Below are 13,829 nucleotides of genomic sequence, written 5' to 3'. Positions count from 1 at the left end.
GGTTCCCATGCAGAAGGTGCAGTCACATGTGACTGCTCAGCCAATCAGGTACAGTATTGCACAGCTTTCTCATTAATAGCAATGAGAACTCTGTATCTACGAGTTCTCATTGCTATTATTGAAAAAAAAACACACTAAACACAAAAAAAAATAAACACACCTCACATAATTAAAATTAAAGTTAATAAATATCGATTTTTTTTTTCCCCAAGATTTTCAAAAGTTTTAATTATGATTAAAAATAAATGTAACATAGTAGTGGGCAGGGTTTTTAAAAATGTTTTATTTTAACAATTATATTTTTGTATTTTAAACTCTTACGCCTGTAAAAGTAGGTTATACGCCTGCTTTTATCAGATGCAAGAATTTTGAGGACATTTGCTGGGCAACATATGGGTAAATACTGCAATCTTGCCCTTGCAGATGTCCTCGCACCTGATATGTGTTGGATCTGTTGAGTTCCAGCTCGACAGATCGGAAAAACGTTTTTTGCGATGCCTTCCCGGGTCCGTAGACACTCAGTACGGACCCAGGGAGGCTGGGATTTCCAGCTTATTATGAAGCTTTTGTCACTTGGTAAAATTTAAGTTGAGGTTCACAACTGTATATTCATTACCAACTCAGTCAAGTGAAAGTTTATACTGTAATTTTACAGGCAAAAATCCTTAATGGAACTAAATGTCTTGGTTAAAGCTCTAGTGAAGATAATTCTGTTCATTAAAACTTAGTCTTTTTTTAAGAAAGTTCCTATGGAACGGATCTCCTCTTTACAATGGCAGGACTGCCATTTTTGAACCCAGATTCCAAATAGCTAGGTTACTCCATCATGCATTATCATCATGGGCAGTCCCTCGGAATTGAGGAAGACTAGCTTCCACTCGTGGCATGAGTTCTTAGATGGCTGTACAGTCCAATATGAGAACCACAGTCTCTGTCACAGGTGGGACAAACAGTCGTCGATGGAACTGGTTTGCCGCACGCTCTTTCTGCTGCCTGCACTTGATTTCTGCATGCTCTCGACAACGAGAATCGAGGTGCTTAGCGCCCTCCCGGATGCACTTCCTCCACTTAGGGCGGTCTTTGGCCAGGGGCTCCCAGGTGTCCGTGGGGATGTTGCACTTTATCAGGGAAGCTTTGAAGGTGTCCTTGTAACATTTCCACTGCCCTCCTTTTGGCTTGTTTGCCGTGAAGGAGTTCCGGAGTGCTTGCTTTGGGAGTCTCGTGTCTGGCATGCGAACTATGTGTGGTCAGTGCTTCAATGCTGGGGATGTTGGCCTGGTCGAGGACGCTAACGTTGCGACTGTCCTCCCAGGGGATTTGTAGGATCTTTGGAGACATTGGTGGTATTTCTCCAGCGACTTGATGTCTACTGTACACAGTCCATGTTTCTGAGCCATACAGGAGGGCAGGTATTGCTACAGCCCTGTAGACCATGAGCTTGGTGGCAGTTTTGAGGGCCTGGTCTTCAAACACTCTAATCCTCAGGCGGCCGAAGGCTGCACTGGAGGCGGTGTTGGATCTCGTCAATACCTGCTCTTGTTAATAAGACCACAGTAACCTATTTTTTTATTAAACACAATTTTGACTTATAATATTGAAAATGGGACCTACTGGAAGAGGTTAAGGGTAAACTTTCCAGCCATACCTTTGAGTTCAAAATGCCGTGGTTAGGATAAAAGCAAAAGCTGTAATTCCTTTGTAACCCATGTTGTCGAATTTACCTTTCACTTTGACAGCATGTAGGGTTTAGAAGCTGAAATTAGAAGTGGAAATGTAGTAAAGTAATGCAATGATTTTAGATTTCTTTAAACTGTTCTTGTGCTATTGGAAAGGTGATATTGCAGATTATAGAATGAGATTATGGAATTATTTATTGTGATTAAATAGTAGTGTGCTGTCTTGTCTATGGTCACTGGCAGCTCTTTGTTCTTCCCAAGGGATGTATGCTATAAAGCAACTTTCTGTAATCAAATAATCTGTTAATGCATTTGAAATGTGCTTTTTTAAAAAAGCAAAACCATTCTTTTGTGTGGCATAGGTCTGCTTCACTCCATTCAAGTTGGGATTAGTGCCCAAATAAGTTTACACTTTTTGAATATGGTACACATGACCTTCAAGGCTGAGATTTACACTTGGTGGCTTATGCTTCCCAGTAATAACCACCAGGAATTTTTTGGACTTTATCATGGTCAATCACTTGACCACCAAATGCATCAGAAATCTAAAATGTTAGGGCATTAATACAGAGGCACATAAAACCAACCATGATTCTTGTGGCATGAGTCTATAAACCATCAAATATGCCCTGAAACAAATCTTGAAATGATGCAAAAAATGCATGCCTGTACAGAATCCCCTAGTCTCAGTACATGTTGCTACACAACCAGAACAGTGTTTTCAAGCTGTTAAAATACCTAGAATTTTCAAGGATGGAAATGTGCAAGATCTGCAACTAAGCAAATGTGTAAAATACTGCTCCAGTCATGTGCTGCTTGGACCTGTTTGGAAAATGACCGCGAACCATTTTTTCCTGTGAATTACTTGTACCCTGTGTATACATTTTTTTCTCGGAAAACTCCGTAGATAGCTTCAAGCTATCAGTACTGCAAATTAAGTTGTTGGCTTCAATTCAATTTTACTTTTAAAGTGGAATTGCAATTTTTCCACTGTACTTCACTCATGGACTGGTATGAAACTCTTCAGCTCTGCCTTTTTTTTTTAAAAGGCAGAAAAGTATTCAGAATACAGTAATCTGTAGTTCAGCAATATCTTGTAAAAATAATCTTTCATGAAGCTACTTTTTAGGTTTATACTTTTTTGAACTAAAACATTTTCTCAATGTTTTGTAGAAATTAAATTTCAACAACCAAAGCAAAAAAAAAAAGTACACTTGCCAATCCAGTAACTCATGAACGCCAGTCATTCAACGTAGTGTCACCCAGTAAATGCAGAGAAAAATGTAGCTTGATGGGAATTTTTAATATGTTCCAATAAAACTACAATGTGCTTTGTTCCTCTGAATCATAACTGAAGCACTATAATAAATGCAGTTAGCAGGCATTAAAGTTTAAGATTTGAATGCTTTCATTGCTTTTGTATTTATACATTTTGTAACTGTTAAGATATTTGCAGTACATGGGTTGTAAATTTTTTGGTGTAAAATCAGATAATTGGATAAAATGTAAAATTGTTGGGAACCTTCTGTTCAAAGCGCCTTCTGTCTCTTGTATATCAACGTATTTTTAGCTCTTTATTTTACAGGATGGAGAAGTGGATGCTGAGGAACTGCAGCGATGTTTAACACAGTCTGGGATACATGGTACTTACAAACGTAAGCAATTCTTCACGATCTGTAGACTGTAGAACATTCCGTGCCTGTTTATACTTCATATACTGTAAATGACTTTACTTGTTTGTACTGTTCTTGCGCCCACTGTTGAGAATTATCATTTGTTGGCAACATCTCTTGTTTTGCATGTGTATTTCAAAAGAAATCACATTACCCTGGCTGCATCTTGTCTATTTATTACCAATTGCCTAAAACACAGCCTTTGTTTTAGAAGTTTCTTCCATCTCCAAAATGATAGGCAGGAAGCAGGAGAAGGAAGAAATAAGACATATATTTTTTTATTCATGTGATGTAGGTGTCACTGGCAAGGCCAGCATTTATTGCCCATCCCCAATTTCCCTTGAGAAGATGGTGGTGAGCTGCTGCAGGTCGTGTGGTGAAGGTACTCCCACAGTGCTGTTAGGGAGGAAGTTCCAGGATTTTGACCCAGCCACGATGCAGGAACGGTGATATACTTACAAGTCAGGATGGTGTGTGACTTTGAGGGGCAACGTGGAGGTGTTCCCGTGCACCAGCTACCCTTGTCCCTCTAGATGGTAGAGCTCTCAGGTTTGGGAGGTACTGCCGAAGAAGCCTTGGCAAATTGCTGCAGTGCATCTTGTAGATGTGAAACATTGCAGCCACGGTACACTGGTGATGGAGGGAGTGAATGTTTAAGATAGTGGATGGGGTGCCAATCAAGTGGGCTGTTTGGTCCTGGATGGTATCGAGCTTCTTGTGGTGGTGGAGCGGCACTCACCCAGACAAGTGGAAAGTATTCCATCACACTCCCGAGTTGTGCCGTATAGATGGTGGAAAGGCTTGGGAGAGTCAGGAGTCGAGACACTCGCCGCAGATTTTCTTTCTATTTTCTTTGTATCATAGAAAAGGTAGACTAGCTTAAGCTATAATAGGGGAGACAGATAATGGGGGAAGAGTGGGTAAGCAGAATTAGTGTTGAATTTGATGAATTAAAATTGTATTTTAGTTGTATGATAAAACCAATCTTGAAACTTTAGTAGCTTTATTGGTGTCTTTCACAATGAAAGTGTGGAAAAAGGTCTTGCTATTTCCTTGGTTTTTCTGGGAGCTTTTGGTGTTAAGTGCAGCCTTAACCTTCGCCTAAAACAGCAGGTTGTGGGTTTGAGCCCCACATCCAGAGAATTGAGTACATAATTTAGGCTGACACTTTAGTGCAGTACTAAAGGAATGCTGCACTTGGGTGGATGTAAAAGAACCCATGGCACTATTCGCAGAAGAGCAGGAAAAAGATCTCAATGTCCTAGCTAGCATTTATCATCCAACCAGTATCACTAAAATAGTTTGCATGATCATTCAACTCATCACCTTGTGTGCATATTGGCTGCTGTGTTTCCTACATTACAATTCAAAAGTAGTGCTTTGACTGTGGAGCACATTGGGATGTCCTGAGGTTGTGAAAGGCACTATAAATACAAGTTCCTTATTTTCTTTTAATGTGGGAGGAGGGAAGCTTCCTGTTCATAAGAGTTTACACAGTATAGTTGAAAAAGAAACCTGCATTACTTTGGTTTAGAATAACTTATGAAAAATTCAAACATAGAAGTTAACCTGTTTTTACTGCAAATTGTTCATTTCACATGCCTAATTTGTCATGTTGTTTTCAGCTTTTAGTTTGGAGACCTGCAGAATCATGATAGCCATGTTGGATGTATCCTTAAAAACTTGGTGCAACACTAGAATATTTATCTTTAGTCCTGTATACAACTGATATGATATCTGTATTTCAGGAATTTGTGTTTAAGATGCAGATGATTTAACTTGTGAAACTGAGTATAATTGATATGTATAAAAACAAAATAGTGTACATGCTGGAAATCTGAAATAAAACAGAAATTGCTGGAAACACTCAGCAGATCAGATAGCATCTGTGGAGAGAAAAAAACAATTAACGATTCAGGTTAATGACCTTTCATCATAGCAGGTCAACACCTGAAAGGTTAACTCTTTTTTTTCCTCACACAGATGCTGCCTGACCAGCTGAGTGTTTCCAGCATTTTTGGTTGTATCTTATAATGAATATGTACATTATTATGGTCACTTTCTTTACCACTTCAACCCTATTGAAACAAAATCTTTCCCATAAAGCATCTCTCTCATTTTATTTCATCATTGCCATTGCCAAAATTATAACAAGGTGCTCTATGGGTAAATACTTGTCCACTAGCAACTTTCTAAGATTTATGTTTATTCCTATTGTTAACTAAAACATCAAACTACAGTTTTCCCATTTTAATTAATTTTTTTTATTAACTACATATTTTGGAAGATTATAGTATGCAGTTTTAATATTGCAGTGATTGGTAAAATGTTTTGGGATAGTGATAATTCTGGGTTAAACTTCATCTGGTAGATGCTCTCGTTTTATTAGCAACGGACATGATTCTTGACCAGAGCATTTCAGAGAGATATGACTGGCAAAATGGGCTTTAATGAATTTAAGGAGCTGTGGGCAGCACTGAATGGATGGAAACAGAACTTCATGATGTATGATCAGGATAGAAGTGGAACAATAGAACCGCTTGAACTTGGTCAGGCTGTTACATCAATGGGTAAGTAGTAAATCTCATCCTACGCTGTTCATATTAAAGTGATAAAATATTTTTAAAGTCTTTTAATATGTATACTAATTGCACTGGCAATATTGAGTGGAATTTAATGTATCTTCCTGCTTGCATTATTATTTAAGGTGACCATGTTATACTTCTAGAACTGTTAGTGATAACAAATGTAATTTTATCCTAAATATAATACATCCTGCAAATGAAACTTAATTTAACGTGACTAGGGTAATTGTTAATTTACCTAAAGAAAATTTGTAATTAATGAATTTAAAATTTTCAATACAAGTGGTGGAAGGGAGCTGATTGAGGAACTTTTTAAGAAATGGGGGATGGAGAGACGATGGGTAAGGAAGTTGAAGGATGAGCGAAAAAGCAGTTTGAGGAATTAAAGCTTTGAGATTTCTAGATTTTTGGGGCAACCTTGCTTAAGCAGTGGGATGGTAAACACGACTCATTAAAACTTGATTTGAAGTTACTTGATTACAAGGGCCTGTAGCATATATTGATTAGTGCTAGATCATGTTCTCTCATAGAAAAAATATTGGTCTGGAGTTTGTTTATCCTTCAGTTTTTTGGTAGATAGGAATTAAATGTTTTAAAATATTAAATCATTCTTTGTTGAATTCTTTATCCTGGACACCTTGAACTAAAAAGATAAGTTAAATGAGTATCATTTTTATTAAAAAGATAAACACCGGTTGAAATCTTCAAAAAAAGCTGTGCAATGTAACAAACTTTTTCTGCTCTTTTGTGCTGAGTAAGAATGCAATCTTTTAAGAAGTCGACCTCAAACAAGTCACTGCTCAATAATGTAATTCAACTGTCAAAGTTTGGAAAGCTGCTAAGCCCATACTGGAAAAGTGTCACTTTGAAGGTGTTTTATAATGCCATTCATGGCAAGTTAATTATTTCCACTGGTTGTTCCCTGGGTAACAACAATCCGAAGTGGTTACCAAAGACCAGTGATGGATCAGCTTTTTCAATTACATTCTTCCCATGAACTAATTCTTGTATAGGTCACACCCTCCATTGGCAAGTTCTCCAAAAATAATTCCTATGGGAATTACAATGTAAAAATGTCTACATATACCTGTTGCTTTTCACCTGAAGTTCCCTGTAGTGCTATTGGTGGTAATCGAATAGGATTTGCAATCGTAATCGTATTACTTACGTGGCTTCTTGTAACATTACTGTCTCTATTATTTCCTCCCACAAATCACGGAAATTGCTTTCTGAAAAGAATTTTAACTGCCACTTTTTTCAATAACACATTTTCTATATCATATATTGTCCTCTATCCAGTTGCTGAGGTTGAAACAAAAAATGTCAATTTCACTAACATTACATTTATGCACTTAGTTGTCTTTTTGTGCTTTTTTAATGTCATTAATTTTTTGTTAATTGAATGCCTGTCTGTCCCAAAAGCCTGGGTTTGTACTTAATATTTTTGTCCAGAATGATAGCTAAATTTGTATTGTGCTGTCTGAGCGTATTCAGTTTCCAGTTTCCCAGGATGCATCAGTACTATTCAGACACTGAAATGCTGAATAATTTTCTTTAGTTACTAGTAGTTTCTGTTTAGCTATTTAACAAAATTATTTGAAAAAAAGCTGGAGGGCGAATTTCAAAAGCTTTATACAGGTAATTTTTTTTTTTTGAAGCCATATGCAAGAGGAAAAAGACTACTAGCTTTTTTATATTTAAGCTGATTGAGTGCATTTCCTCATTCTAATGAGTTCAAGTATTTTTTGAGATATTGAAACCAAGTCTTTGGCAATGAGGAAGAAGGTGAAGGGACCCCTCGCCACCCACCTTTTTGGAGGGAGAGAATAGATATCCAGGAGGGAATGGATGAAGGATTATAAATGTAACATGATAGCAGAAAAAGCAAGGTTTAAGCAGGTAGCTCAATGGAAAGATTGTAGTGAGAAAGCAGATGAATGGAGGACAATATGGGAGCAAAAGGTTAGGGGGAAGCATGAGTGATGGAGGAGGGTATGAGAAGGAAGCTGCTGAGAGTTTCGTGCCACACTTTCTCTGCAGTCCCCACCAGAAAATGTAGCTTGCAGCCCTCTGGTGCTACTTTGCTTCCCACACAATTCCATACCACCCACTATCTCGTATGAAAGGAAAGATGAAAAAGACAGAAAAGCAGAAGAGGATGGGGAGACAATAAGCAAAAATGTAGAGGCAGAAGAGAATTAGAGAGACAGAAGAGGAGACACAAACACAAAGACAACAGAGACTGGTAAGAGAGACCGCATTCTCTGACTTGGCTAGTTTAACGCCATGGGAGATGATTGGTAATATTCAACAGCAATTTTTATTTATATAGCGCATTTAACGTAGTAAAATGTCCCAAGGCACTTCACAGCACTGTTATAAGACAAAACAAATAAATTTGACACCGAGCCACAAGAAGAAATTACGGCAGGTGACCAAAAGCTTGGTCAAAGAGAAGTTTTAAGGAGCGTCGTAAAGGAGGGGAGAGGTTTAGGGAGTGATTTCCGGAGCTTGGGGTCCAGGCAGCTGAAGGCACGGCCTCCAATGGTTGTGCAGTTATTATCAGAAATGCTCAACGGGGCAGAATTTGAGGAGCGCACGTATCTCGCGGGGTTGTGACGCTGAAAGAGATTGCAGAGACAGGGAGTGGCGAGTCCATGGAAGGTTTTGTAAACCAAGATAAGAATTTTGAAATAGAGGCATTGCTTCACCGGGAGCCAATATAGGTCAGTGAGCACAAGGGTGATGGGTGATCGGGACATGGGTGCGAGTTAGGACACGGGTTGCCGAGTTTTGGTTTACGTAGTGTAGAATACCAGGAGTGTGGTGGAGTAGTCGAGTCTAGAGGTAACAAAGGCATGGATGAGGGTTTCAGCAGCAGATGAGCTGAGGCAAGGGCGGAGTTGGGCAATGTTATGGAGGTGGAAATGGGCGGTTTTAATTATGTCGCAGATATGTGCCGGGAGCTCATTTCAGGGTCAAAGACTCCTCGGCTGCGAACAGTCTGGATTGACCTCAGATAGATGCGAGGGAGAGGGATAGAGTTAGTGGCCATGGAATGCAGATTTGTGGCAGGGACCAAAGGTCTTCCCAATATTTAATTGGAGAAAATTTCTGCTCATCATAAAATTTCATCTCATTAAAACTCTGGCAGAATTTTACTAAAAACCTGCACTAGTGGTCAAGAATATTTCTGGCCAAGTAGAATAACCAAGAGAATGAATATGAAGTCACACTTCATAAAAGGAGAGTGTATAGTTGAGCATAAAGATAATTGAGCTAGTTCTGCTTTCCTTGAGCAATATCACATTTTTGTTTGTATTTACTCAACAAAATTAATATTTTTCTCAGCTAGCTAATGGTGTAAATTTGGAATATTAGCATCAATTGTAGAATAACTTGTAATAGTTTAAACTAAAATAACATTAATTTCTGAGGTTTTATATCATTAGTCTAGAGCAACATATTCCGAGCTCTTGCAGAAATGCTCCATGATATATAAGATTGTAAATGAAATGGCCTAGTTTATTAGACACAGCTTAAGCTCTAGAAGCCTGAGATCCTTCAGAAGAAGCAGCAGTATGAACACAAACCAATGAGGTAACATTTTGTCTGCACTCTTAATTTACATAGAGAACTAACAGTGGAAAGGGCTCATTTATTTTTAATTGACTAATAGTATACGTTTGGTTCCACTATAATCGGTTTACCTACCATCCGAGTGGCATTGTTTTAATGTTTTCAGCATCATGGTACATGAGCTGAAATTTCCAAAACAAATCTCTGACCCAAGGAGCCTGGAATTGTTACAATTCTTAAGAATTTAACTGCAATGCAATTTTTTGCTTTTATCTTGCTTATTGTAAGCTTTATAAAATATTTTAAGTGATCTTTCAGCTAAGAGCATGATTTTACATTAACTTGTTTTGAAAACTTTACTTTTGGTATTTGTAGGATACCGATTGAGTGCTCAAGCTATAACTGGTATTATAAAGCGCTACTGCAAGGATGGCAAGACTTACTTTGATGACTATGTTGCCTGTTGTGTAAAATTAAGGGCAGTTACAGGTATGCATTATCTATAGTGTTAAATATTCTCATACTGTTGTATTTTATGCGGAAATCCTGAACTTGCAATCTATTTCAAAAGCGGTATGATGGCGTACTCTGAGTATACCATCATACCCACTGTAGATTCTGGCCCAATATTCCAAAGTTAATAGCACTGCCTGGCTCTCCATAACCAGAGTAATATGTCAATGGTAAAAACGTTTACATTCCATTCTTTTAAAGGTCTCTTTGCAGAGATGTTTCTATTTCTATTTTCCAGCTTGTAATTTTGTTCAAACTCATTAAACAATATAACCAAATTCCTCAAACGTCCAAGATTGCAATCCTGCCCATTATTATAACAGACAGTAAGTCGTGGGTCTGACTCATGTACAACTGTAGACCATAAGGATGTTTGCTCTGTGGCCTTCTGGGAGTGCACAGAACTTCTCTTCAGTTTTCATTTGATTGAACGATGTTACCAATGATCACAACTGCTTTTTGACATTGTGCTTCTCTTTCATGGTTTTTGCAAAGTACCTTTCAGTGAGTTCCTTATCCTGATATCTGTCTCGTCTGATGTAATTCCATCCTTGTCACAGTATTGCCTGCAGGAGTGGGGACCTTAATTCATTTATTTCTTACCTTCCCTCCATAGGTTAAGCCTAACTTATAGTACCTCCATAACTCCCCTGGCTAAAATCTAGCTTGCCAAGGATCTTCCTGAACTGTAGTTCAACCCTGCACTTGCACATTTCATTCCTTTACTGAGCCATCAGAGAGATTGGGTCATGCAGATCTTTAATTTAAATTATTACATTTTGAATAGTGACTAAAACTGGTTGTTTTACCCATAACTTAGATTATTATTTTGTTACAGATGCTTTCAGACGAAGAGACAGCCTGCAGCAAGGATATGTGAACTTTGGCTATGATGATGTAAGTGCCTAAAGTGTATACCATAGCTTTAAAATTTTTGCTTCTAACTTGTGCCGGTAGCAATAACTGCTTGCAAACATTGGTATTGGTGAACTCAAAGGTAGTATTTATTTTTGAGATGGTTAGTGTCATGTATCCTACATGGCTACTGTTGGTACGATCACAAGGTGTGCCACCAGAGGGCACAGCAGTGGGAGACTTGTAAGTTACCTGTACAGGTGTATTTGGCCTAGTATAAAAGGCAGGCCACCAGATGTGATCCTCACTCGAATTAACAAATAAAGGACTACGGTCACTACAGTTCAAGCGCAACACATTGCCTCGTGGAGTCATTATTAGAGCATCCAAGGACACAACAATTGGCGACAAGGATGGGATTGGGGTAAAGAAAGCAAGGCTCTCTTAAAGGAGGCCTGCAACCCACTACAATTAAAGGGACAGTTCCACACACTCTCAATGTAATAGCAACTGGTAAGTTAGAGATAAAATGTGTAACTGACGATCAGAATTGTGTACATGCAACCAGCCATTGGAGCTACAGAATATCCATGTAAGATTTCAACTGCACGCAGCCAATGCAGCGGGCAGACATCCAACTGGAGCGCACAGGTCCAGCGAGCTACCCAATGCTGTAGCCTGCGACCCGGGGCCCAGAGTTATGCACCATGGAGCGTGGCCACAAGCAGCCAATACACGAGCTACAGAGCAAGCGGCCTCAAAGGGCAACAGCACAGATACTCTGCTCCTGATCGGCTCCACCTCTCAGGCACCCGATGGCACCAACTGCCACGAGCCTGAAAGAGCAAACTGCTAAAGTGCAACCCCTAGACCCCATCGCCACCAAGGCCATACCTGGAAAAGAAGGGTCACCTGCTACAATACCCCCAAAGGGGACTGAGATCAGCCAGGATCCCAAACCAAACAACACCCAGGCTAGTGAGTCAGCAGTTTCTTGTGCACTGCTAGACGACAGCCCCTCAGGGAGCAGCAGCGACCCAAGGTGCAAAGAAAGGACAGGGAGGTCACAACCTACCCGACGCTAGGAACCATGGCAACAGCCCCAAGAGCAGGCAACTTGAGCCAACTGGGTTCCCACTGCCAACACAGGGCACCGCGCTGCCACCAGACTGCATGGACACCATCCAGCAGTTCTGGAACTAGTTTGTCCTTGCGCACCAGTCACTGCATCTCACCAGTCTAACGTACTTGTCTCAGAATGAAACCACAAATGTAATGCAAACTTGTTTTTCTGAACTCGAATGTATATGAATGGTAGGAACCTCAGTCATCATCTATGTGGTTGGGGGGGGGGGGGAGAATGGAGTGGTCAGGGACACACAAACATCAACCACCAGCATTCGACTGCACCAACCACTCATCCAAGTTTGAAATGACCTGCCAAGGGTCAACCAGATAGAACTAAGCCCAGAGCACAATCAATGCAGAGGCAATTTGCACTAAAGACTTGGGGGAGAGTGATGTCATGTACCTACATGGCTACTGTTGGTACTTTCACAAGATGTGCCACCAGAGGGCACAGCAGTGGGAGACTTGTAGGTCACCTGCACAGGTGTGCCTGGCCTAGTATAAAAGGCAAGCCACCATATGTGATCCTCACTCTGGAGTTAATAAATAAAGGACTATGGTCACTACAGTTCAAGTACAACACACTGCCTCGTGGAGTCATTATTAGAGCATCCAAGGACACAACAGTTAGGACAAAGTGATAGCGGTTTCAGATATCAGGGTTGGGATGTCAGAATCCTGACATTGGATTCAGATGTTTAGGTAATGTATTCTATAGTTTAAATATTGCAGTATTACTGAATACTGAGCAGCTACCTCGTATTTGGAGCATGTATTCAAAAGGGTGGTTTAGATTTGTTTAAATCAGTCTTGAAATATTCTAGATGGATGTAACCGGACCTGTTTTATAATCTTTGTTGCTATTTAGTACTAGTTCAGCAATTGCAATGAATATTAACTGTTTCATTCTGCTTCACTATTCTTTCTTGTAGTTTATCCAATGCACCATGTCCATTTGAGCAGAAAATTGCATCCATTATGCAAAGACTAATCGCTGATGATGGATTGAAACCAGTGATTTATATTGCTTTGAGGATAAATCGAACCTGCTCAAACTGCATACATGTCTAGTGGTTTTGTATATTTTTTCTTTTTTTATTGCGTAAAATAAAAAAGAAAATTGGATTTTATGATGTGTACACAATTTGTTATGCTGTCACTTGCCAAATTGCGTATTTCTTTAATAGCTTGCAAAATATTAGTTTACAGGTAAATGGCTTTGCTGCAGTTGTGCCTCTTGGAATTTTGCGTAGTTTAATACAAATGTTTAGGTTTTTAGCCTATTGTAACGTATGATGTAACCAGGTTAATATGAATAATCACAATTTTTGTGAACCAAACATCACTTTGCATTTGACTAGCATTTCCATTTGCGATTTTTAAAAAAATTATATTTTTTTCACATTTTCATAATGCTTTTTCACCATGTAATAAAACTTTTACTTTCTGGTTAATGCTGGATACACAATTGTCAATGCAATAAAATAAAAACTAGTGACAAATGTTTTTTAGATAAAGTGTCTTTGTGTGAAGAGAAATTGATGCCTCACTATCTATTTGTACTAAACAAATATCGTGCCCAAAAACATTATAGAAAAAATCCTCCCCACCCTCCTTCCCTCCATTTAATTAAAAAAAAAATCATGTATGCTCATAGGCACTCATCTTTTAAGTTGTGTAACCAAATTGTGCCAGAAACCTGAATTTTGTTCATCGGATTCAATTTTCATGTTCCCGTTTCAGAGTTGTAAGACAGACTAAAACCTGTTTTAATTAAGGTAAGATTTATGTCATTTCTCTACACTTTCGAGTTCAGCCTT

General features: G+C 39.0%; 1 protein-coding gene across 2 annotated transcripts in view; it reads left to right on the top strand.

The window, feature by feature from the left end:
* Positions 1-13,349, top strand: part of gca (grancalcin) — a 31,090-nt gene extending 17,741 nt beyond the window's left edge. The window contains exons 3-8 of one of the 2 annotated variants that reach the window (XM_070875535.1): positions 3,247-3,331; positions 4,975-5,018; positions 5,772-5,919; positions 9,889-10,002; positions 10,865-10,923; positions 12,942-13,349. In XM_070875535.1, coding sequence (XP_070731636.1) covers positions 3,247-3,331; positions 4,975-5,018; positions 5,772-5,919; positions 9,889-10,002; positions 10,865-10,923; positions 12,942-12,968 — 477 coding nt within the window. In that variant the 3' untranslated portion in view covers positions 12,969-13,349. The remainder of the gene's footprint in view (positions 1-3,246; positions 3,332-4,974; positions 5,019-5,771; positions 5,920-9,888; positions 10,003-10,864; positions 10,924-12,941) is intronic. The other variant, XM_070875537.1, reaches the window with a different exon arrangement.
* Positions 13,350-13,829: the final 480 nt, after the last annotated feature.

This window comes from Pristiophorus japonicus, chromosome 3, assembly GCF_044704955.1.
Source record: "Pristiophorus japonicus isolate sPriJap1 chromosome 3, sPriJap1.hap1, whole genome shotgun sequence".
Taxonomy (NCBI): Eukaryota; Metazoa; Chordata; class Chondrichthyes; family Pristiophoridae; genus Pristiophorus; species Pristiophorus japonicus.
This window is presented reverse-complemented; position numbering and strand designations above follow the sequence as displayed.